This window comes from Bicyclus anynana, chromosome 18 (assembly GCF_947172395.1).
Source record: "Bicyclus anynana chromosome 18, ilBicAnyn1.1, whole genome shotgun sequence".
In the NCBI taxonomy this organism is placed as follows: Eukaryota; Metazoa; Arthropoda; class Insecta; order Lepidoptera; family Nymphalidae; genus Bicyclus; species Bicyclus anynana.
In genome coordinates this window covers 10,381,137-10,404,264 of record NC_069100.1, presented here as the reverse complement: position 1 = coordinate 10,404,264, position 23,128 = coordinate 10,381,137, and the positions used below count along the sequence as shown (strand labels likewise).

At 38.5% G+C, this 23,128-nt stretch overlaps 1 protein-coding gene across 3 annotated transcripts in view; it reads right to left on the bottom strand.

The window, feature by feature from the left end:
- Window positions 1-23,128, bottom strand: part of LOC112048241 (uncharacterized) — a 32,331-nt gene that overhangs the window by 6,905 nt on the left and 2,298 nt on the right. For 2 of the 3 annotated variants that reach the window (XM_024085706.2, XM_052886873.1), the window contains exon 2: window positions 2,811-2,984. In XM_024085706.2, coding sequence (XP_023941474.1) covers window positions 2,811-2,978 — 168 coding nt within the window. In that variant the 5' untranslated portion in view covers window positions 2,979-2,984. Of the gene's footprint in view, window positions 1-2,810; window positions 3,003-23,128 lie in introns of all 3 variants that reach the window. The other variant, XM_024085707.2, reaches the window with a different exon arrangement.

Below are 23,128 nucleotides of genomic sequence, written 5' to 3'. Positions count from 1 at the left end.
ACTGCAAAAAAGGAGGAGGTTATCAATTCGTCGGAATCTTTTTATTCTTTATTATATCCCCAATATACTTACTATACTTACTAGCTGACGCCCGCGGCTTCGTCCGCCTTTAGACCTCTTTAATCCGACACTATCGTAAAATACGTTCTTAGCGGATACCTACTAACTATAGACTACCTCCCTGCCAAATTTCATCTTTGTACGTCAAGCGGTTTTCGAGATTTCGTGATGACCTTTCGCATTTATATCCTAACATACCCAAATCACTTTTTTTTGAGTACCGTCCCCGTTTTCTGCATCTACAGCAGTGGGTTCGATTTCGAAAACAGAAAAATATTTGTTTGATGAGCGTGGACACTGACTTTAAAATAAATATGAAAAAGTTTGTACAATATATAGTGTAGCCGAAGCTTTACAATACCGAACGGTTCCACGAGGCAAATCACTTAGCCAGCGCACAGTATCGTGTTACCGCACTCGTACTGTCTATTCAGCTACTTGTATAACAATTATTATTGCAAAGTTTTATACTAGATCCAAGTAACTAGGCGCCTCAATAGCACATTGGTTCGAGAGACTAAAATCCGAAGTCTTAGGTAATCATTTATCAGCCGATGAACGCCCGCTGCTGGACATGGGCATTTTGTAAGGTTTCCAAACAACACGGTCCCAACGGTCCCAAGCCATCAGCGATCAGTCCCTGTAACCCGTTTGATGTTATCGGTCCATCTTCAACACTACACTGCAAGTAAACGAGGCCACTTGACGGCCTCCGTGGCGTTTGGTATGCGCGGTGGATTTACAAAACGGAGGTCCTGGGTTCGATCCCCGGCTGGGCCGATTGAGGTTTTCTTAATTGGTCTAGGTCTGGCTGGTGAGAGGCTTCGGCCGTGGTTAGTTACCACCCTATCGACAAAGATGTACCTACCGCCAAGGACTGTGGATATCATTCTACTCCTAACAAGTTAACCCGTTTCTATCTTAGTTTGCATCGTCACTTACCATCAGGAGAGATTGTAGTCTAACTTGTAGAGAAAAAAAAAAAAGGTTTGCAACTACACCCCCGATTCCAACGCCGATTGTAGACGGACCCTTAGAGAGTCATTCCGCCCTGTTTCAGCTTTCGGGCCCCTAGATGCTTCTGCGCTCGCCCAAACCCCCCGGTGACACCACTCAGGTCCCATTAAGGAGCCTACGGCACTTACACATTCAGAAAACAAAAACTGCACTTTCCGGTGCGAGGTTCTGTTTCCAGCACATGGGATCCAAACGTCCATCGGCTTTACGAACTATGTACCCCGCCCATTACCAAATATTGGTGACTTTGTATCTACAGATCTCCTTATTTCTGATTCGATTACGCAGGGCTACGAGCATAACTCGCTTCATCGTCCGCTGAGTGACTCTGAGCCTTCCTATAAAGCATATAGTTTGTACTACTCTTACTATTCATCAATGTTTAAGTGGCCTACTATAAGGCCAGACGTCCTTATAACAGAGGATTTGTAGCTTTGGGTCTAAGCTACAAATCCTCTGTTATCCTCTGTTATCCTCCACGCTGCGCCTGTGAGGGTTGGCAGACTTATGGTAATTTTTGATTCTGTAACAATCACTATTTGATACAGCTTAGCGCGCTTTTCAAAGCACAGAGATGTAACAGCTTCATCGGGACAGTAAAAATATTCGGATTTTTAGTATCATTCATGTACGATTGTAATTTATAATTCAATTTGTCTGTGGTACTCTACCTCAGTGGTAGTTTCGAAAAGTAGATTTGAAGAATCTTAACGTGTTTTTTTATATGTTACAATTTTAAAATTTTTGCCTCAAACGAACACAGAGTCGAATTCAATCCATGAATTTTTATATTTATAAGAAAAATCATAAATGTTACTTTAATTAACGGTTTTTGACATTATTTTCGTAGTGACAATTTTAAACCAGTACTTATATAATAAAAAAGAAGTATCAATAAGCATAGTAGCTACTGATAAGCCGATTATGTGAACGTAATGGTGATTGTAGTGCCTATCAGTGAAGCTGGAATTCGATGGTTATCGCCAATACTTAGTTTAAGGAAAATTATAGGTAACGGAAGCATCATCAATTAACGCAATTCATTGCAAATTTTCAGGGTAGATATAGAAGATTTAGAAACACAAGCAATAACTCAGCAGTTGCTTTTAAAAATCTGTCATTTTCTGAAGATAAAAGAAGAGCTTAGATTTAGTATATATTTTATAAACTAGAAGTTTTTGCTCGTTTTTTACACAATTCAATTACACAAAAAGGTATTTTTACGGAGCTCTTTAACCGACGAACACGATTACAACTATTTAACATTGATTCCATAGAGACAGTTTTTATAATCGCATTAGATCTTTGATCATATACTGTGACAGAAAAGTAACGTCTAGCGAGGCAGGTCCTATACAATAATTGGTCTGAGACTGAATATTTATGTTCTGCTGAAACGGACACGCGGCAGTAACCTGTTTGCTGCGATTGGTGGCGTTGTTGGAGCGCCCCTGCCGCAGCACGTCGCGGTGGCGTGCGATCAGCTCCAGCACCGTGCGCTTCTCCAGCTCGGTGAAGTTCTTGGAGCGCTCCTCGTGGCGCTCGTTCTGCTGAAACGGACACGCGGCAGTCACCTGCTTGCTGCGGCTGGTGGCGTTGTTGGAGCGCCCCTGCCGCAGCACGTCGCGGTGGCGCGCGATCAGCTCCAGCACCGTGCGCTTCTCCAGCTCGGTGAAGCTCTTGGAGCGCTCCTCGTGGCGCTCGTTCTGCTGAAACGGACACGCGGCAGTCACCTGCTTGCTGCGGTTGGTGGCGTTGTTGGAGCGCCCCTGCCGCAGCACGTCGCGGTGGCGCGCGATCAGCTCCAGCACCGTGCGCTTCTCCAGCTCGGTGAAGTTCTTGGAGCGCTCCTTGTGTCCGCGCCGCGCTCGGATCGCGCTCGCGCTACTGCGCGTCGACATATCACTCTGCAACCAAATGCATCACTGTACCGTAAATTAACACGTCTGTTCCTTTAGGGGTTGACCTACTATGAACAGTCATCCTTGTAGACGAAGACGAGTTCCTCGATTTTCTACATAGATTTCACTCTCGGCTCATAGGGACGTCAAGATTGATCCCACAAATTTTCGTTCAGAAGAAAAAGACTAAGAAAAGAGGTTCTGTTCCCGTACGTGTTTTTTTATAGCAAAGCTTCCACGTTCGCCCAAGCCCCCCGCTGAAGCTGCTGGTGTATCATTAAAGAGCTAGAAGAAGAAAGAAGAAGAAGTTTTTTCTTCTTCTTCTTCTTCTTTCTTCTAAAGAGCTCACAGGAATAATAAAAATTACGAAAAAAGGTTTCCTGCTTTTCAATTACAAAACAAATTCAATTCAAAGAGGGTGACATGACCAAGTAGGGTATGCTGTTAGAAGACAAAATGCTCAGGATGACATGCTTAAGAATAATAAAGATATAATAAAGAAAAAAAATAAACATAAGCTTAGGTATTGGAAGGGCGAGTGATGAGCAGAGATTACCTAATCATGCAAAAAAAAAGTTGTACGGTTAGGGTGTGTAATATATGCTTACCCTTCTACGAATATATCTGCGAAACGGATTTTCATGCGGTTTTTACGAGAAGGCGTTGTACGATAACGGAAGGAAAATTGATTTCCTACATCGAGTTCGTAAAAAATATTTACCCACGTGGATAAAGCTTATAAAATTACCTGTTGATTATCAAATTACACGTGCGATCGGCAAAAACTTATAGCGTTCTATTTGATAACGATTTATATAAAAAAAAAAACTATAACTTGAATGGTGTAAATTATAATGGAGCTCTTTGGTTTGGTTGTTAATTCATTATCTATTTTTTTGTTGTCTATTAGATCAATCACACTCACACAACGATATTCAAAGTTGTGAAGTTCATAGTAAAAATAGATCTGTGTTGTGACCATGATTTGATGTAGACGAGGACAGTCTTGACGATATGCACAGATGCTGAATTTTGCTCGGGCCATGTAACTTGAACGGTTAAGACTACTTTACGAACGTCATCTTGGAGTTCAACTTCAAGCGACAGTTTATTCTAAGGGTGTCTCGTTTCTTTCGTAGAAAAGAAACATATAGACAGAACATTCTAGAACATTTGTTCTCGCTAATAAACAAAATTATGTTAGTGGGACGTTGTTGGAATTATTGAAAGTAACGCTAAGTGATTTTTTTCAGTAGTCCGTATTTTATCGGTACAGTACTCTTTTTAGTAGTATGCAGTTGAGATTTTTGTGACAAAGCTCATTCGGGGAAGTACTACCACTAAAAAGCATTGCTGTCCGATTTGACGGTATGGTTACCGGTGATAATACAGGCACAGGTTTAACATCCTATACTATACATCCTATATGGTCCTAACCAAGCTAACATTTTACTCCGCTACTATTTAGTCACTGGGACCAGTTTTCCCCCCTTAATCGATTGGGAGAGAGCATACGTCCGGACGTCATCCCCGGGTCGTGGTTAAAGGAGATGTTTTCACAATTAACATCAGGGCCCCTGCATTCTGTAGTTACAGCGATGTGACATCGGTTATTTCCATGGCAACTACGTTTTTAGTGACATTTTATTTTTAACATCCTATAGAAATAATGTTAATATTTTAATAAAATTTGTATCAAAAAACGAACATAAAAAAAACGGAATCACATCCCTAATTATTCTGTTAACTAAAGCTATAAAATACTTCTGCAGAGTCAGGAACGAAAGAAAATTATGGAACGGTCTAGCGATGTTTCTTTAAGCAGAAAAAATGAGGTGCGACAATCTCGAACAAGTCGGTGTAGGCGAAAATAACTTCACATGCCTAATTGATACCGTCCTTTTACAAATCAGTTAAATAAGTTTTTATATTACATTATTAGTTAATAAAAAGCTGTAACAGCGTTGAGTTGTTTGGAATAATACAAGAGTTGTCAGTTGATCATTAAAATATTCATTAAATCTGCCCCGAAATACGGGTTCAGTTGCTTTTTTGTGTGCGTGTGATCAATCAAGACTCAGCGTCCTCATAGAAATGTATAGCTAGTGACACTGTGATCGCGGAATTATTCAGGACGTGTACTGTAAATATGATTTTTATTTCGCAAGTCCTGACGTTCCGAGAATATAGTTCGATGTTCAGAAATAGACAATTTAGCAATATAATATTAAATAGAAAAACATCACCTAAAACATTTTCACGTAAAGTAAGTAACAATTACAATATGCAAAATATATATTCGCTTTATTTCACATGCTTGCATTACAGTACAGCTTAAATTTTCATGAGATGTGATATTTTTTTTCACATCTCATGGAGCTCCAAACAATCTCTACACGCCTTTACCTAACTCTAACTCTATTTGCGTGATTACTAGTTTAAGTTATCTACAAGCCTAACACTTTAGTCTTTTGAGTGGCGTGTACTCCAAAAAATTAAACCGTAAAGTAACATCTAACTTATACGGTAACGAAACGAAATGCCGAAACTGCTTGTCAAATCGTATATGTGCACATACCTGATTTGTACATATACATAATTACATAGACAAATATATCAACAAATTGAGGCTTTATTAAAAAAAAAGTAGGCGTCATCGAATGACTTCAACTACTAAGGATGGTCTAGGAAGCAAACACTTCCTAGTCCGTCTTAAGAAAACGGGACTTATCCCAATGTTAACGCAAACGCGTGGCCAACCCACTCTATTATCATGTTTTGGTGATATCAATTCAATCCTAGATCTGAATCGTATAACCTGTTAACTGAGGCATTAAACCGCCGTGGACTGGTTCTATCAAGGTCCTTCTTAGACCCAGACTTGGATTTAAAAGTTTAAACACTAGTAATATGTAACGAGTATACATACCTACTCGTATTTTGTAGTGTAGTGTCTAGCTTATTATCTTTCTTCCATTAGTTCAAGTATGTAGTCGCCGAAACAAGTTGTTTTATGAATATATTAGCTGTAGTCTGCGGTTTTACTCGCCGTAAAATTTGTTCTAGCAACCATATTATAATAGGTTGTTTGCGAGATAAGCCAATTAAAACAAACAAACAAAGACATTATTACTCGTATCTATAATATAAAAATGAATCGCAAAATGCGTTGGTAAGTGCATAACTTAACAACGCCTGGACCAATTTGGCCAATTCTTTTTTAAAATATTCGTTGAAGTTCTAGGATGGTTTTTGCGGCGAGAAAAATTCGAATAATTGCCGGAAAAATCATAAAAACCCTTTTCTTTTTCCCATACAAATGTTTTTTGACTAAAACGTAGTCAATTTGAGCTTTATTGTTATTGTATAAAGTTCATATTAATAATATTAGAAAGGCTAGGGTAGGTGTAGGGTATGGTAGGGTAGGGTAGGGGGTAGCGTAGGTTTAAGGTAGGGTTTGGGTAGGGTAGGGGTAGTTAAAAGTTTACATCGAGTTTCACGCGGACGAAGTCGCGGGCGTCCGCTAGTTTGATATAAAAGCATTACATAACTGACGGATTGTCATTTCAACCACGGCAAACAACTAACCAAAAACTAAAGACGTCAGCATGCTGAAATCTAAAACAGTTTTGTAAAATAGAGATACCTACTGGAACCTACACCGATTTTTTTAAAGAATATTTGCCATATCTTTTAAATATGCCAATAATTCCCATTCCCCTCCAACTAGTCGGGAAATACTGTATTAGGAGTGAGTACGACAATAGACCAACGGCGCTGGGATCGAACCATCACCCCGCGGTGAAGAGTCCGACCGCTCTTACCTTTGAGCTATTGAAGCTTTAACATCCTCGAAATCATCTTCATCTTCAAAAAAAAATATTATCGGTTATTGAAAACGGCTGTAATTTCCCAAGACCTTGATCAAAGTTAGGAATCGGTTAAAATAACCGATTTTATTTGTTCGCTTTGTTCCTCTCGATATCTAGACAGCTGACATTTAGACGGCATTCCGACACTAAATGGTCAAAAACGACAAAAAAGCGTACGCCCACCGCGTTTGGCGTGATGACAAATTACGGACTCGGTTTAATTTTCGATTCCTAACACCTTAACTTGATCACGCTTGGCTTTAAACTTAAAACTATTTCACTATACTCAATATCTATTGTGAACTATTTACCATCTAACAAATGAGGGTATAAATTGCTAGTCACTTCACACCTAATTATAATTAAAAATCATCATTATCAACTTATATTCGGCTCACTGCTGAGCTCTCGAGCCTCCTCTCAGAATAAGAGAGGTTAGGCCAATAGTCCACCAGTGACCCCGCTGGCCCAATGTGGATTAACAGATACTTCGATATAATTTACTTGTTCTTAAATTAATGAATATAAATTTGATTAATATGCTTAGAACAATTAGGTATAGTTAATATATTTTTAAAAACATTTTATATAAATGATTACGTTACGTTTAAAACTTTTGTTTGTTGATAAACATTCCACATCGAGTTGGGCTTTAGTATAGATATTATCTTGACAATAACTCGTTGGTCCAGTGGTTATGTGGCTTAGTGTCACGACATCATGGGTCAAGTTCGGGGTCGAGCTTATGAAACTGATTTTTTCTTTCTTTTAAGAAATTTTTAGGAAAATAAATCTCAGTACGGAGTTTAAAAGTTGATAGTGTTACAACCCCGTAATTTTTCTTCTTCCTGGCTGTGTAAGTGCCGTAGGCTCCTTAATGGGACCTCAGCGGCGTCATCGGGAGTTTTGGGCGAGCGCAGAAGCATCGCCTAATGGGGCCCGAAGATAGAAGCAGAAGAGATGGGCAAAACTACTTTCTAAGGGCGTTTCCTCTAAGAGCCCCCGTTACGAGCATGAAAAGCCATCAGTTACATACTACTAGTCTATACTTCTATACACTAATATTTTATAGAGAAATCTTGTGAAAAAGCTAGATCATATGGGAATTAGAGATACTCCTCTAAAATTATTGCAGGACTATTTGACAAACCGTAAGCAAAGGATTAAAATAAGAGAATATGTTAGTGAAGTGTCAAACATATCTTTCGGTGTCCCACAGGGAAGTGTCTTGGGTCCAACCTTGTTTTTTGCTTATATAAATGGTTTATGCCACCTAAACCTTAAAAACGCTAAAGTTTTCTGCTACGCCGATGATACTGCTATTGTCTTTTCGGGGTCCTCTTGGAAAGAAGTCAAAAGATGTAGCGAGGAAGGTCTCGCTAGGATTTCCTTGTGGCTTAATTTGAACCTTCTTACTCTAAATACGAATAAAAGTAATTATATATGCTTTTCTATAAACAATAATACACAACCTGACAATGATTTTAGCTTAAAAATTCACAAATGTAACGATTTCAATAGTCAACATTGTTCTTGTCCTCTTATAGATCAAGTTTCTTCAACCAAGTATTTGGGAGTCATTATTGACCAGAATGTATCATGGTATCCCCAAATCGAATTAGTTGCCAACAGAGTACGAAAGTTGACTTGGATATTTAAAAAGCTCAGGCATATTGCTTCTACTGAATTGCTTACCAAAGTATATGTAGTTCTAGCCCAATCAGTCATATCTTACTGTATTTCTTTGTGGGGCGGTTCCGCTAAATCGCGATTTATTGAGGATGAAAGAGCTCAGCGTTATTTATTAAAAGTGATGCACTTTAAATGTTACCAATTTCCTACTGATCTATTATATTCATTAAGTAAAATGCTAACAGTAAGGCAATTATATATTTTAAATGCTACTCTAAAACTACATAAGTCTCTTCGCTTTGATCAGAGCAGGATAAATAAAAGAACAAATACTATTGCATTGCGTATGGTTACTTCTAAAACAGTATTTGCAGCGACACAATATAAAAAACAGTCATGTCTTTTATACAGTAAGATAAACAAACAAATAAATATTTATCCATTAAACTTGCATGACTGTAAAAATAAAGTAAGTTCGTATTTGCAAGAGCTTAACTATGATCAAAGCGAAGATCTCCTAAAAATTCGTAAATAAATTTACATACATATATTAAGTACAACATCTGATACAATTTCACACACACAAACACACACACACACACACACACACACACACACACACACACACACACACACACACGCACGCACGCACGCACATAAACCAGCGTTTATTGCATGTTGCATGTTAAGTTAAGTTTAAATTTGTTATTAAGGAAGAGCGAGACCTTCTGATACAGGTTTTAACTTAAAAGAAGGTCTCAGCCACATCAGAGACTGTAAAACTATAAAATAATAAAATTTCATTTCATTTCATTTCATTTCATTTCAGAGGTAATGTTTGTGAGGTTGTATGGGGGTTGACCCCTTGACTCTTAAATGTTTGTATGGGTAATAGAAAAGGTTTTTATAGTTTTTCCGGCAATTATTATAATTTTTCTCACTTTTTAAACCTTTCCTATACCTCCACGAACATTTAAAGAACGAGATAAGATAAACCCGTTCAGTCCTTCTCGAGTTTTAGCAAGACTAACGAACAGCAATTCATTTTTATATATAGATGATAACGGGAACGAGAACTACGCAGGTGAAACCGCGGTGCGTCTGCTAATTATAATAAAACACAGATGTCAGATAAAACCACTAAAAAGCGAACCACTAAATTGATGGGCCAAAGGCGGTGACAAGCCAATTATGTCAGAAATATATGCCGACTAGAAGCTTAGCTGGCATGCGCCTATAGTAATTACCAATAGATTTATCCTTATTACTTAAACCGACATTTTATATAAATATTTATTTTGCCAGAAAAAAGGCCGCCTTTGAACATTAATTTTTATTTTAAGTAGGCTTAGTTCACAAGCATTTTTGAAACATCAGTAGCGTTAATCTGTAAATATGTTTTTGTAATTCGATAGTGTAAGTTTCGAAATCGCCTGTTTCTCTCTCTTCAGTGTGGGGTTATACAGAATAGTCCTGGTAATGTTGTTATGGTGATAAGTAAAATCGAAAACTTAAAATTAATGTTAAAAAGGGTTCCAAACGTGCCATTTATTGCGTACATTGTAGTGTTAACTTATTAAGAATGCGCTTATACAGAGTGTTACTCAAACCTTGGTATAAAAAACTAGCAGAACCTCGTGGTTACCTTCGCGCCACTTACGTGGGACTACTGGGATAAAATATAGACTATGTTCATCATCCTTATCATTATCAACCCATATTCGGCTCACAGTAGAGCTCGAGTCTCCTTTCAGAATGGGAGGAGTGAGGCGAAGTAGTCCACCACGCTGGCCCATTGTGGATTGGCAGACTTCACACACGCTGAGAATGAAGAAAATTCTCAGGTATGCAGGTTTCCTCACGATATTTTTCTTTCATAGTTTGAGAGACGTGATATTTAGTTTCTCAAAAACGCACATTACTGAAACCTACACCCTCCGGAATCGGAGACAGAGGTCATATCACGGCACGGATCGGCCTAGTACTTTTGAGTTTATTTTAAGAACCGTGATAGTGGATATGACCTCTACCTTCGATTCCGGAGGGTGAGGGTTCGAATCCGGCCCGGGGCATGCACCTCCAGCTTTTCAGTTGTGTGCATTTTTAAGAAATTACCCGGAACTATTACGTATCTCAAACGGTGAAGGAAAAAATATCGTGAGGAAACCTGCATACCAGAGATTTCTCTCAATCTTCTGCGTGTGTGAAGTCATTCTGAGAGAGAAGAGATACTTGAGCTCAGGAGTGAGCCGAATATGGGTTGATAATGATGAATAATGATATAAAAATACAAATCTTTCCTCTTTTTAAAATATTAACGTAGATACGCGTAATATCCTTTAAAAGCATGGGAATACGCGAAGGAAATCAAACTCGAGACTTCCGCCTTGTGTGATAACAGTGACACTTTTAAACTGTCAATTGTTAATATATGCAAAGAGAAAGATATCAGTTAATAACCTCCTTTAATTTGATATCGGTTAAAAAGATCGTGGGATCTTGAAATTTCTCTCAATTATTATTTATTGACACTTTCAAACTCGATATTACGCCCTCAATCGCACGAGAATTTTTTTAACGGACGTTAAAAAACCGTTCAAATATATTACGAACTTAAATTAAGTCTTTGGCCTTTGGCCTAAACCCTCTCATACTAAGAGGAGACTCGAGCTCAGCAGTGAGCCGAATATGGGTTGATAATGATGATTGAAGTTTAAGTAACGAAGACACGAGGATCTCTAAAAAATCAGGTCGTGCGCTAAATTCGTCCAAGTTCATAGACACCGCTCTCCGGTAACGTATGTATATAGTATATACATGTAACGTGTATGTATTAACCTTTATATGTCATATGTTATATGCATATTCATCGCAGATCGAGTTAGTTTTATTGTCAGAGATAACCGGGCGACTTTTTTTAATAAGGCTCATCGCAAACATTAATTTATTTCAACAAATTTATTAGAAGATGTTCGAAATTGGGCCCACTTTTCAGAACGATACAGAAATTTAAAATGTACTAAAAATCTTGTATATTTTACTAGATCACTATATTGGAATCTTAGCCGAAATAATATTCGCCAACAGCGAAAATAAGCTGATTTCATTATTTTCACACCGACCGTGGTGATTTATTTAACCTATTTGATGCTTATTTCGCAGATGTTCAGTAGTTTGTTAATGTCAAAGTCAATAATTTGTCGTGTGTTGAGAGGCACTTGGAGCGAGCTATTGGGGTTTCTCTGCGTGATCGAATCAGAAATGAGGAGATTCCCAGAAGAACCAAAGTCGCGAAGCTGAAGTGGCAGTGGGCAGGCCACATAGTTCGAAGAGTCGATGGACGTTGGGGTCCCAAGGTGCTGGAATGGATGGCGCAGTGTTGGTCGACCCCCCACTAGGTGGACCGAAGACATCAAGCGGGTAGCAGGGAGCTGCTGTATGCTCGCGGCTCGAGACCGTTTTGTTTGTCAGTCCATGCAAGAGGCCTATGTCCAGCAGTGGACGTCCATCGGCTGTTAATGGTGATGTTGATTGATGATGAGAGAGGCACTTTACAGGCTCCTTGTAAGAGCTTAGAGCTGATTGTACTGATTTATTTTATTTATTCAATGACAAGTTAGCGTTTGAATGCAATCTTACCTTAAGGCCTAGCATACGAAAACGTCATATCTCGTGAAGAGAAAACCAACAGACGATCGACCAATAGTAGTGGTTCAATTTGGATCAAACTGCACACGGTATGCAAATTTGATTAAAAATGGATAAGTAGTTTAGGAGTCCATCGATCCAAACAACATGACACGTAATTTATACGTAAATTAAGATAACGAAAGTCCTACCCAAATAGGTAAGAAATCATTAATTTTAACCACCTTTTTCAAACTTGGCGACGACGATGACTTGTAATTTCACTTAATTAAGCGTCGATAACTGAGGATCTAGTGGCAGTTTGATACTGTGACAGTCGCGTTAACGTAAACGCGAATTTCAAAGGAATTGAAACAGCGCCATCTAGTGGCACTACTGCACAACTGTTTCAATTCCATATAAATTCTTGTTGCCCCACATAAAACTGCGCGATGAGCAGTTCGGTTTTCGCAGCAACCACTCCACGACGCTCCAGCTGGCACGAGGACTGCACCACATCGCCAGTGAGAGACATAAAGGAAACTTCACCATCGGAGTCTTTCTCGACATTGAGAAGGCCTTCGATCGTGTGTGGCACACCGGTCTCCTGGCAAAACTTCTGACCAATACCACCATACCACCGGCGATGGTACGACTAGTAGGGTCGTACCTAGAAGGTCGGACCTTCCACGTCTCCGTAGAGGGAGCGGAATCCCAGTCGCGCCCTATACGAGCAGGAGTACCGCAAGGCAGCTGCTTATCACCGTGTTTATACGCCGTCTACACCGATGACATCCCTACGCTCGCCGACCACCTGCGCGAGGGAGAGGAAGACGTACTATTGTCGCTGTTCGCTGACGACAGTGCGTACTTTGCATCATCCTTTCACCAAATCGTCGCCATCAACAAAATGCAGCGTCTGCTGGACTTATTACCCGAATGGTTGGACAAGTGGAGAATGGCAGTCAATGTGGGAAAGACGGCCGCCATAGCATTCAACATTCGGAGGCCGCTACGTAATCTCCAGCTCCGAGGGCAGGGCATAGCATGGCAGACCTCAGTCCGTTACCTGGGATGCTACATCGACGCCAGCCTGAATATGATCCGCATGGTGGACCACACTGTGTGTCAGGCTGCGGCGGCCAGGTCGATGTTGCACCAGGTACTAACATCCCGACTCCCACTGAGGACCAAGCTGAAGATCATCAGCACCTATGTCCGCTCCCGTCTCACGTACGCGGCGCCAGCCTGGTACGCCCTGTGCTCCGCGTACCAGAAGAACCGGCTTCAGGTCCAGCAGAACAAGTGCTTGCGCCTTGCCACCGGAGCTCCAAGGTACGTCAGGAATGACGTCATACACCGAGACACCAGGACGCCCGCCGTGGAAGAATTCGTCCGGAATCTAGCGCACCGTATGTTCGTGCGCGCAGATAACGGACCATACCAACACCTCCATGGCATCGCACCCCACCGCGAGAAACCGCCGAACGGGCGTCCCCTACCTCGCGAGCTCCTTCTAGTGGCCGAACCTGCAGGCGCAGACGCCTACGGCGACGAAGATGGCGACGAGATGGATGACGCACATACCGGACTTGACACCGCCCCAGCGCAGGATAGCGAGTAATTGCAGTCCGCGCGGGACACTTTGACTAACATCGTCTACTACCCTTAGGCCGAAAGGTCTCAGCCCCGAAAGGGGCTGGAAGAACATGACCGGGGGAACAAGATCCCCCGCGCCTTACCCGGGCAAGGAGGCGTAGCCTCGAGGCCCGTACCCCCACCTGGATTTTTGTCCGGGAGGAGATGACCTGCAGAGAAATTCTTGTTTACTTACCTCGTGTTTACTTTAACGCGATAGTAAAGGTATGAAAACATTGAAAACTCCCACTAGGCACACCGATCCTACTCGTAAGATCGAGTAGTCAGTAGGTGGCCTTATTTTTAAGCTTATATTAGTTTTAGTAGCTGATACAATAATCATTAAGTTTTTTATATAAGAATCATGATTAATCATTATTCTTTTATTATTAAATTAAATTATACACGTGTAATAAAAAGGCGGTATTATTAAGTGTGCTTTGTAATGGTTTTTTGGTTAAGTTAAGATATCTGTGAAGTTATGGGTGACGTTTTTATTATTGTGATTTAATTATTGTAAATATTTGCATTAATATATTTTAATAATAGGAACGTTAAGTTTGCATTGAAATATAATTTATTATTATTATTTAAATAAAATTCATCATATTATTAACTTAAAAATATATATTTTAATAACGAACGATAAGGAACGTTTAAGTTTGCATTGAAATATAATTTATTATTATTATTTAAATAAAATTCATCACATTAACTTAAAAATATATATTCCCTCGTATAATTTCTTACTATTTATATTAAATTAATAAATTACAATTTATATTGATAGAGAAAATATATAAATATATCTCTTACGAAAAAATATTTAAATAAAATAAAATTGAAACTTAGGATAAATGGTCAGGCTCAAATTCGAAGACTCTAGAATCGATTCTGGCCCATTGATGACTTGATTGATAAATTGCTTCGAACCCTGGACCTCATGATGCATAGTCGAATTACTAATCACAAAACTCACAACCACTGAGGAATAGACATAGATATATAACATATAATATTCAACAGGTCTCGACTGGTTATCAAATTAGCATTTAAACTTGTTTCTTATATGAGAAAAAATGTTACGCTCTATTTATTAAATCTTTGCAAAGCTAGACTAGACTTAGCCTGGCCGTGCGAAAGCTTGGTCTTGAAAATCTCTATCTATTACTATTATAGTGTAGACAGATACCTATAGCGATTTCCGCAAGTCATCATGATTTTTGGGAATTTCACGTGATCGAGGGGTTGATCCGATCCGTCCGTTACGTAAAAGTTACGCAAAAAATTACACGTAAGACGGAATTGTTGCCCTTTAAAAGTTCTTAATCAAATCATATTTGTTCTAAAATAATACATTTGCGGAAGTATTTTTATAAGAATGATTATTGGGAATTTCACACTCTCAAGGGGTTGATCAGATCCATCCGATCTTGATTGCTGTATTGATTAAAAGGACTGAAAATTTAAAGAGACAATAAAAAAGAGGGTAGAGAGAACATAACAAAGTTAGTTCTGTCGCGTGTCTAACTCGCTATTGCTAGTGTAGCCAGCTGCCAGCAGGCTAATTCACTATCTTTGACGTATTGCTAGTTGACATATACGAAATTGAGATTTCGTAACAAATCATATAGTAGGCAGATCGCATTTCTCAATTGATTTGATGTTAATTTTAATAGGTTGATAATAAAGACCAAAATACCAAAACAGTGAATGATGTACCGATTTTCGCGAGTGATGAAGATTTTCAGGGATTTGACACGATTAAGGGGTTAACTGGTAAACTTTTGAAAAAGAGTAGTACTCGTAGCATACCATTTAATAGCTAATAAAAATATGAACAAATAATTTTATAAATTAAATATAAGGAAATAAACTTACTTTTATACTTTTTTTGTGCTTAATGATTTAATTTTTGCATTTGTAAATCTTTTATATGGTAATACGAAAAAAATTGTATCTACCCTCTGAATTCCTAGCTATTATTTATAATAATTTAATATCAATAATAATAATAATTTCACACGAAATTTCATAAACTGAACCTCTAAAGATAATCTTGTATGATAAACTTAGGTAGGTACTTCTCACTAATATCATACCGTTTGAGCGAACTAATCTTTTGGACATTGATTTGAATTTTAAAATAAGGATTATCACTAGTGGGCGAACATTAGTTATAAAAAACCGGCCAAGTGCGTGTCGGGCCACGCGCAATGTAGGGTTCCGTAGATTAAGTCAGCACTTTAATATCCCTTACGTAATGCACAAAAATACCGATAACGAAGCCCACAGCCATCAATAGACGATATAAAAGTCATTCTCACTTTGCATGTATGGAAGAAACCCCAATTTTTTTTTTAATTTTCTTTTTATAACTTTGTAGACGTAATTAATATACATACCCATTCCTATACAACTTTCTAGTTTTAACAAACACTGACAAATTTATCTTTTTAATTAGCAACGAAATTAGTATGCAATTTTCGATTCCCAATTACGTAATTAAGTTGGTCATTTTTCACTTTAAATAGGTATTTAGCTGTTATAGTTTTCCTTGTAATTTCATTATATATCCTCTACTCTCTTGAATTTTTCACGTATTCATAAATAACCATTTAGCCCGTAGAGGGTGGGGACACTTGACACTCGACTCTAAAAAAAATTAAGCTTAATATTTTACAAACGGTCCCTAAATCGAAAAATGTGTGTGGAAGAGCCCTCATATCTTTCAAAGATCGATTCAACGATACCCCACACTATGAATTAAACGAGTAAAAAAAAAATCATCCCCACTTGACATGTAGGTACCCCTCATGCTAATTTACAGCTTTCCAGCAGTAGTATGCTCTGCGCTAAACCGCGAACGCACATGACGAAACTATAAGGGTTCCTTATAGACTTCGGAACCCTAAAAAGAATTCTAAAGCTATAATTAACTAAACAAATCCAAATGTGTTAAAAAATTTTAAAACCACTTCTATGTATCTACCTATGTGCCTATATGGAATCTATGTTAATTTTTGCAATATATTTGATCAAGTATTTTTTCAAACGGGTTCGTTGGATATTAGCGGATCGCTCGTGTAACCGTCTGTCAATCGGTTAGAAAGCGATCCAGATTGTACGTTCTCACGCTATTTTTTTTTAAATTAACATAAAAAATATGATAATTATTGAGTTAATTTAATATTTGATCTACCACCTTATAAATAAAGCTGATGTGTTGAATAGTCACTTCGAGGAGATTTATCGAAGAAGGCTGTGGCTATAGGCTTGTAACTTTGATAAATTATATGCATGATGCACTTTTCCCTAATCAAAGTCCCTAATCAAATGAAATCAAAGGATCAATCAAATCCAGTCTCCTTAAAACTCGGGCCCAAATTATACAAACGATACAGAGCTAGAAATTAGCCATAAATTAGGACAATGAAGGAGAACTCATGAGGCCAATTTTCAAAGAAATCTATCTATATTTGCCTTATCAGTTCAATTACTTGTTACATGTGGGCAATAATTCGTATTTTTTTGACATAAAATTCATTGCATAATCTGTGTCAAACTGACAGACGACAATTAGGAATTGACACTTCTAATCAAATTATGATAACAATGATATTTGACATTGACAGCCCGCTGTTGTAAAGGGAACTGACAAGCAGTGAAATGTGCATCAAAGTGGATTTAGTATAAATCACTACGATCGGTGTGAAAATGATGAAATATGCTTATTTTCCTTCGAAATTTCCGAATATTATTTCGACTAAGATTCTAATGGAGTACTTAATCTAGTAAAATATACAGGTTGATTTTTGGGACACTCTGTATAAGACTTTTAGTAGATTTATCATTTATGTATCGTTTTAAAAAGTGGGCTCAATTTCCGATATAACATTTGTTATTAAATAACACATTATTTGAGAAAGTATTTTTATAAGTATGATATAAACCAAGTAGGATTTGATATACTTAACCAAATAATTATTATTAAAACTATTTAATTTTGAATAACATTTCTCAAGCGAGCAACAGACTTTTAGTTTCAATTGAACACTCGAACTGTTTAGTTCGAACGACATAGGCACCCTTGCACACACACGGTACGGCTTTACACACGGTAAGTTTTCGCTTGAAGTAACATGATAAAGGTCATACCTAGCACATGTATAAGCTTGGAAACGGATCGGCAATGTATCGCCTGGCCTACGGCTAGATAGATAAATAAATAAATAAATATACTTAAACAATACACATCACTATCTAGCCCCAAAGTAAGCATACAGAGTAACTTGTGTTATGGGTGCTCAGATAGTTGATATTATAATATTAATAAACAATTATATACTACATATAAATACGTATATTATGTATAAATACACACAGACACTGGAAAACACCCATGCTCATCACACAAATATTTTCCAGTTGTGGGAATCGAACCCACGGCCGTGCAGAAGGGTCACTACCCACTGCGCCACGCGGCCGTCAAAGAGTAAAACAAACATCCAAACAAACTTTCGAGTTTATAATATTAGTAGATTGATCTATATTTGAGTATCATATTATGTATATTCTGTGGTATCGCAAAATAATTAATAGTAATGTATTATTATATAATCTTGCAAGTGGCAAATTCGTAGGATTCATCAGGCGTAGCGTAACTGCAGTCAAGTACCAGTCTCTATCATAAAAAAAATTCTGTTGTGATAACTATCTTATCAATACAGTTAATTGATAGACAATTATAATAATCGTTTACACGTGTGTACGTAAACATCTCACATTTTAATAAACAATAATTAAGTATAGCTCTTAAATGCGATCTCGCTGAGGCAAGTTAAAGATTTTAGTAACTGGTGGTTTATGGCAGGCGTCCACTGATCCTCATCGTACGTATCGGACGCATCGCATCAAACTTTTTAATTTTACGGCAGATAAAATCCGTACGATGCATATGGACGCACTTGTATGACTTTCTATACAAAGAATACTAAAATCCATTTAATGCGATGCTTCCGATCGTACGATGCGGATCTGTAGACGCCTACCATTACGCGGCGTCGTAGGTACTGTCATTTGGACTTGGGTGTCCAAACAGCCCCCCTAGCCAAGTGGCGCTCTTTCTACGATTGCTAACGCTTCGAAAACTAGAAAAATGTATGGGAATGAAAGATCTTGATCACGTGACCTGTCGATAGCAAATGTTACACCCATACATCTTTCTAGTTTTCGAAGCGTCAGTCAGCAAACGTAGAAAGAGAATCGACGTGCCACATTGCTAGTGGGGCAGGACCACGGGAGCGTCAAGAATGACGCTCCCGTGGTCCTTCAATAACCAAGAATACGTTCAGAACACCCTTCCCTTCCCTCTAAGCCCGAAGTCCGGGCACCACAGGAGACTAGACAGCTGTTACGCCTATCTTTTCTCCGGCCTTTGGGCCTCATGAGGCAATCTGCGCTCGCCAAAAAGCCCCCTGACACCGCTGAGGTTCCATCAATGAGCCTACGGCAATTACACGGTCAAAGAAAAACCTTTGCAAACTTTACAGATATACAGATATTAAAATGATCAAAGAAGGAGCGGATACCGACAGCAAAAAAACGTTTCAGTTTAACACCGCAACTGTGAAAGTCCTATCGCATTTTTATCTAACTGTCAGCGAAAAGGAACCGGTATTTGTTTGCTGTATCGACTAAAGTTGTAAAATAGACACTTAATCAATTAATCTATATAATTACCGGGCAGCCATTAAACTGAGTAGGTAGGTAGGTGCTTGTTTTTTTTTTTTATTATTTAATCAATAAACGTTGTTATTAATGATTTAGTTATCCTGTGTTTTATAGAACACGTTTTCTGTATTAGTTTCTCTTTAAAATGTAACGAATTAAAAAACGAAGCATTAAGGCCGGCTCATATCTTTACCTATTCTCCTGCACGTTTTTTGACAGCACGTATTATGGCAGGCGTCCACAAATCCGCATCGTACGTATCGGACGCATTGCAGTAAACATATTTTTAATTTAACGGTAGATAAAATCCGTTCGATGCGATCCGTACAATGCGGATCAGTGGACGCAATTGTATGATTTTCTATACAAAGAATACTAAAATCCGTTTGATGCGGTATATCTTCGGTCTAAGTAGACCAACGCTGCACTTACCGGTGCAGGACCGGTATTCCTTTGTGGACTTTGTGGTCCTAATCAATATGGAAATCTTGAATTTTTGCGGAACCCCTAAGGGCCTTTCACGGAACCACAGGATTTCGCGGAACACCTTTTGGGAACCGCTGGTCTAAAAGATGCGAGTAAAACCTCAGTAAATGTTAGAATTTAGAGTAATAATTAGAATCCAAAGGTGCTGGATTAGGACCACAAAGTCCATCAAACTACGTGCCCCGCTCATTGCAACTTGGTTTGTTATAGTGGTGACTTTGGTTCTTCTGCGGAACTTCTACTGATTTCTGATTCGATCACGCAGATATACTCCGAGCATAGCTCGCTCTAATGCCCGCTTAGTGAGTTAGTGACACTGAGCATTTGAAAGAAAGAAAAATATTTTAAAACTAAGCTTTAAGATTATATAAAAAAAAGAAAAGCGCACTGACCAAATAAAGGTTTCCCACTCAGCATAAATCTGCATTTTAAGACCCTTAGATAGCGATCGACCGATAGAATAAACCTTAACTGATTTTGTTGTGGGCTCTTCTCGGACCAAGGCGCTTTGGAACCATGTTAACTTTAATATCAAGTTTTTGACCAATTATTATCACCACGATCTAATAATAATAACCTGACGTTTCGAAAGCGCTTGTAAACTAAGCCTAATTGAAATAAATCTATGACTTTGATCAAGTATTGTTATCAACTTGGTAGCGCTCTATATGTATAAAAAAAAATCTGGCGAGGCGCATTTGAATTACTACTATGAGTGAACAACGAACATTCCTAGCCTTGAAATTAAGTTAAAAATCGACATCGAACTACTCGTAAGTAAGGTCGCCGAGACAAACGGGAGAATATGTGTTGAATAATAAGGTTCAATAGTAGAAATAACAACAACTAGCCGACGCCCTGCGGTTTCACTCGCGTAATTTCCATTCCCAATTGAAGTGGCAATGGGCGGGGCACATAGTTCGAAGAGCCGTTGGACGTTGGGGTCCCAAGATGCTAGAATGGCGAAGCGCAGTGTTGGTAGACCCCCCACCAGGTGGACTGATGACATCAAGCGAGTCGCTGGGATTCGCTAGTTGCAGGTGGCTCAGTATCGTGATGTTTGGAAGTCCCTACAAAAGGCCTATGTCCTGCAGTGGACGTCCATCGGCTGATATGATGAATTCCCATTCCCGTAAGAATACGGAGAAAACATACATATAAATGACGTGGCTTTCTAGTGGTAAGAGAATTTTCAAAATAAGTTTAATAAGATCTAGAGATTACCCCTAAAATACCATAAACTGTACCTCTCTTTATTATTACTATAGAAGTATAGATGACACTAACAAATAACGTAGCTTTCTAGTGATAAAAGAATATTCAAAATTAGTTCAGTAAGATCCAGATTAACCAGATTTATAATAATAGTATCAGAGTATAGATAATACACTTTGAAAGCTATACGCTGCGTTTAGGCAGATATACGCCGACCTTAACTACACTTTTTTTTTTATTTTATTTTTTTTATTCTTTACAAGTTAGCCCTTATATAAAGTACTAGCTGACGACACGCGGTTTCACCCGCGTGGTTCCCGTTCCATAGGAATGCGGAGATAAAATATTGCCTATAGCCTTCCTCGATAAATGGGATATCTAACACTGAAAGAATTTTTCAAATCGGACCTGTAGTTCCTGAGATTAGCGCGTTCAATCAAACAAACAAACAATCTCTTCAGCTTTATAATATTAGTATAGACTGCTCTCTTTAAAGTCTGTCTTCTTTAGAAGTATGTTTGCCTTTGAATGTGGTGTAATTTGATATTTATACCGTCATTGAATAGGTAAGCATTGGACACACATATGAGAGAGGGATTTAAACAACCCACCACACTGATGCAGTACGAGTTGGCGGGTTACATTAGCTTATCTAAATAAACAAAATTACACAACAATTTTAGTACATAGGTGACCCGTTATTATATAATACACTTATTATGTGATAGTTAAGATAAAAAATAGATAAATGTACACGTTATCTTTAATTTTAAAGATTAATGATATTGCAAGATTATAAATAATTTTGAAGTTATTTCTAATATTTACGGTTTCCATATTGCTTTTGACCGAGGTTTTACTCGCATCTTTTGAGATTCCGTGAAAGACCCTCAGGGGTTCCGCGAAAATTCAAGATTTCCATATTGTAAATCGTTTCACTTGATAAATATTAATTGACGTAATTTATTTTTCATTTTCAATTATCTTGTTTAAGGAAAACTATGGTGAGATGTGATTTATCACATTAAAATTTTTGTAATTACCTTTTCTTCTAACTAAATAAATATTATTATCCTAAAAAAAATCGAACTTTTCGGACAACGATCCAAAAAGCGTCCGATTTCACGAAAAAAAAACAATTCCGTCGAAAAATGTTGAAACAAAAAGGGTTCTGAAGTCAAAAGAACTCGGGAATCGCTGTTTTAGACAACTACAGGGTGAGGCTTTGCTCCCATAACAGGAGAGATGATATGCTCAAACCCACCATGCTGGTTTAGTGTGGGTTGGCGGACTAGGGTTATTGTATTAAATTTTATTAATGACTAATGATGAGATGCTAATGATAATGACACAGACTGACAGCTTAATGCACTCTCTGATATTTGGGGATACCCAACTTTCAGGAGTCGTTTTGAGTTTACAAATCAAGAGATACAATTGTCAATACTGAGCTAAGAAATTTTCAGTAAATTTCTCAGCCTGGAGTTATGAAGTTGGTGGTCCCTACATACATACAGAGTATGTATACATACTCAGCACATGCGGTTTTAGGGTAGGGCGCAGTTGAGCGACCGCCCAGGGGCACCAGGTAGAAATAAAGGGGCGCCCTCGCCTTTGGCTTACAGATCCGAGACTTGAAGGCTCAGTCTTAATAAGTCACTCAGGGAGCGGTTTGAGCTATGCTTGAAGTTTCTGAGCGTAACAAGGAATATCGCAGAAGAACCAAAGTCACCGATATAGCTCAGTGAATAGCGAAGTTGAAGTGGCAATGGCCAGGGCCATAGTTTGAGGAGCCACATTGAAAAATGAACGTTATGGTCCCAAGGTGCTGGAATAGCAACCCGCCACTAAATGGACCAAGGATATCGAGCGAGATGCGGGATTTGTGAATGTGAATGTGAATTTTACGGCCTCCGTGGCGCATTGGTATGCGGAGGTCCTGGGTTC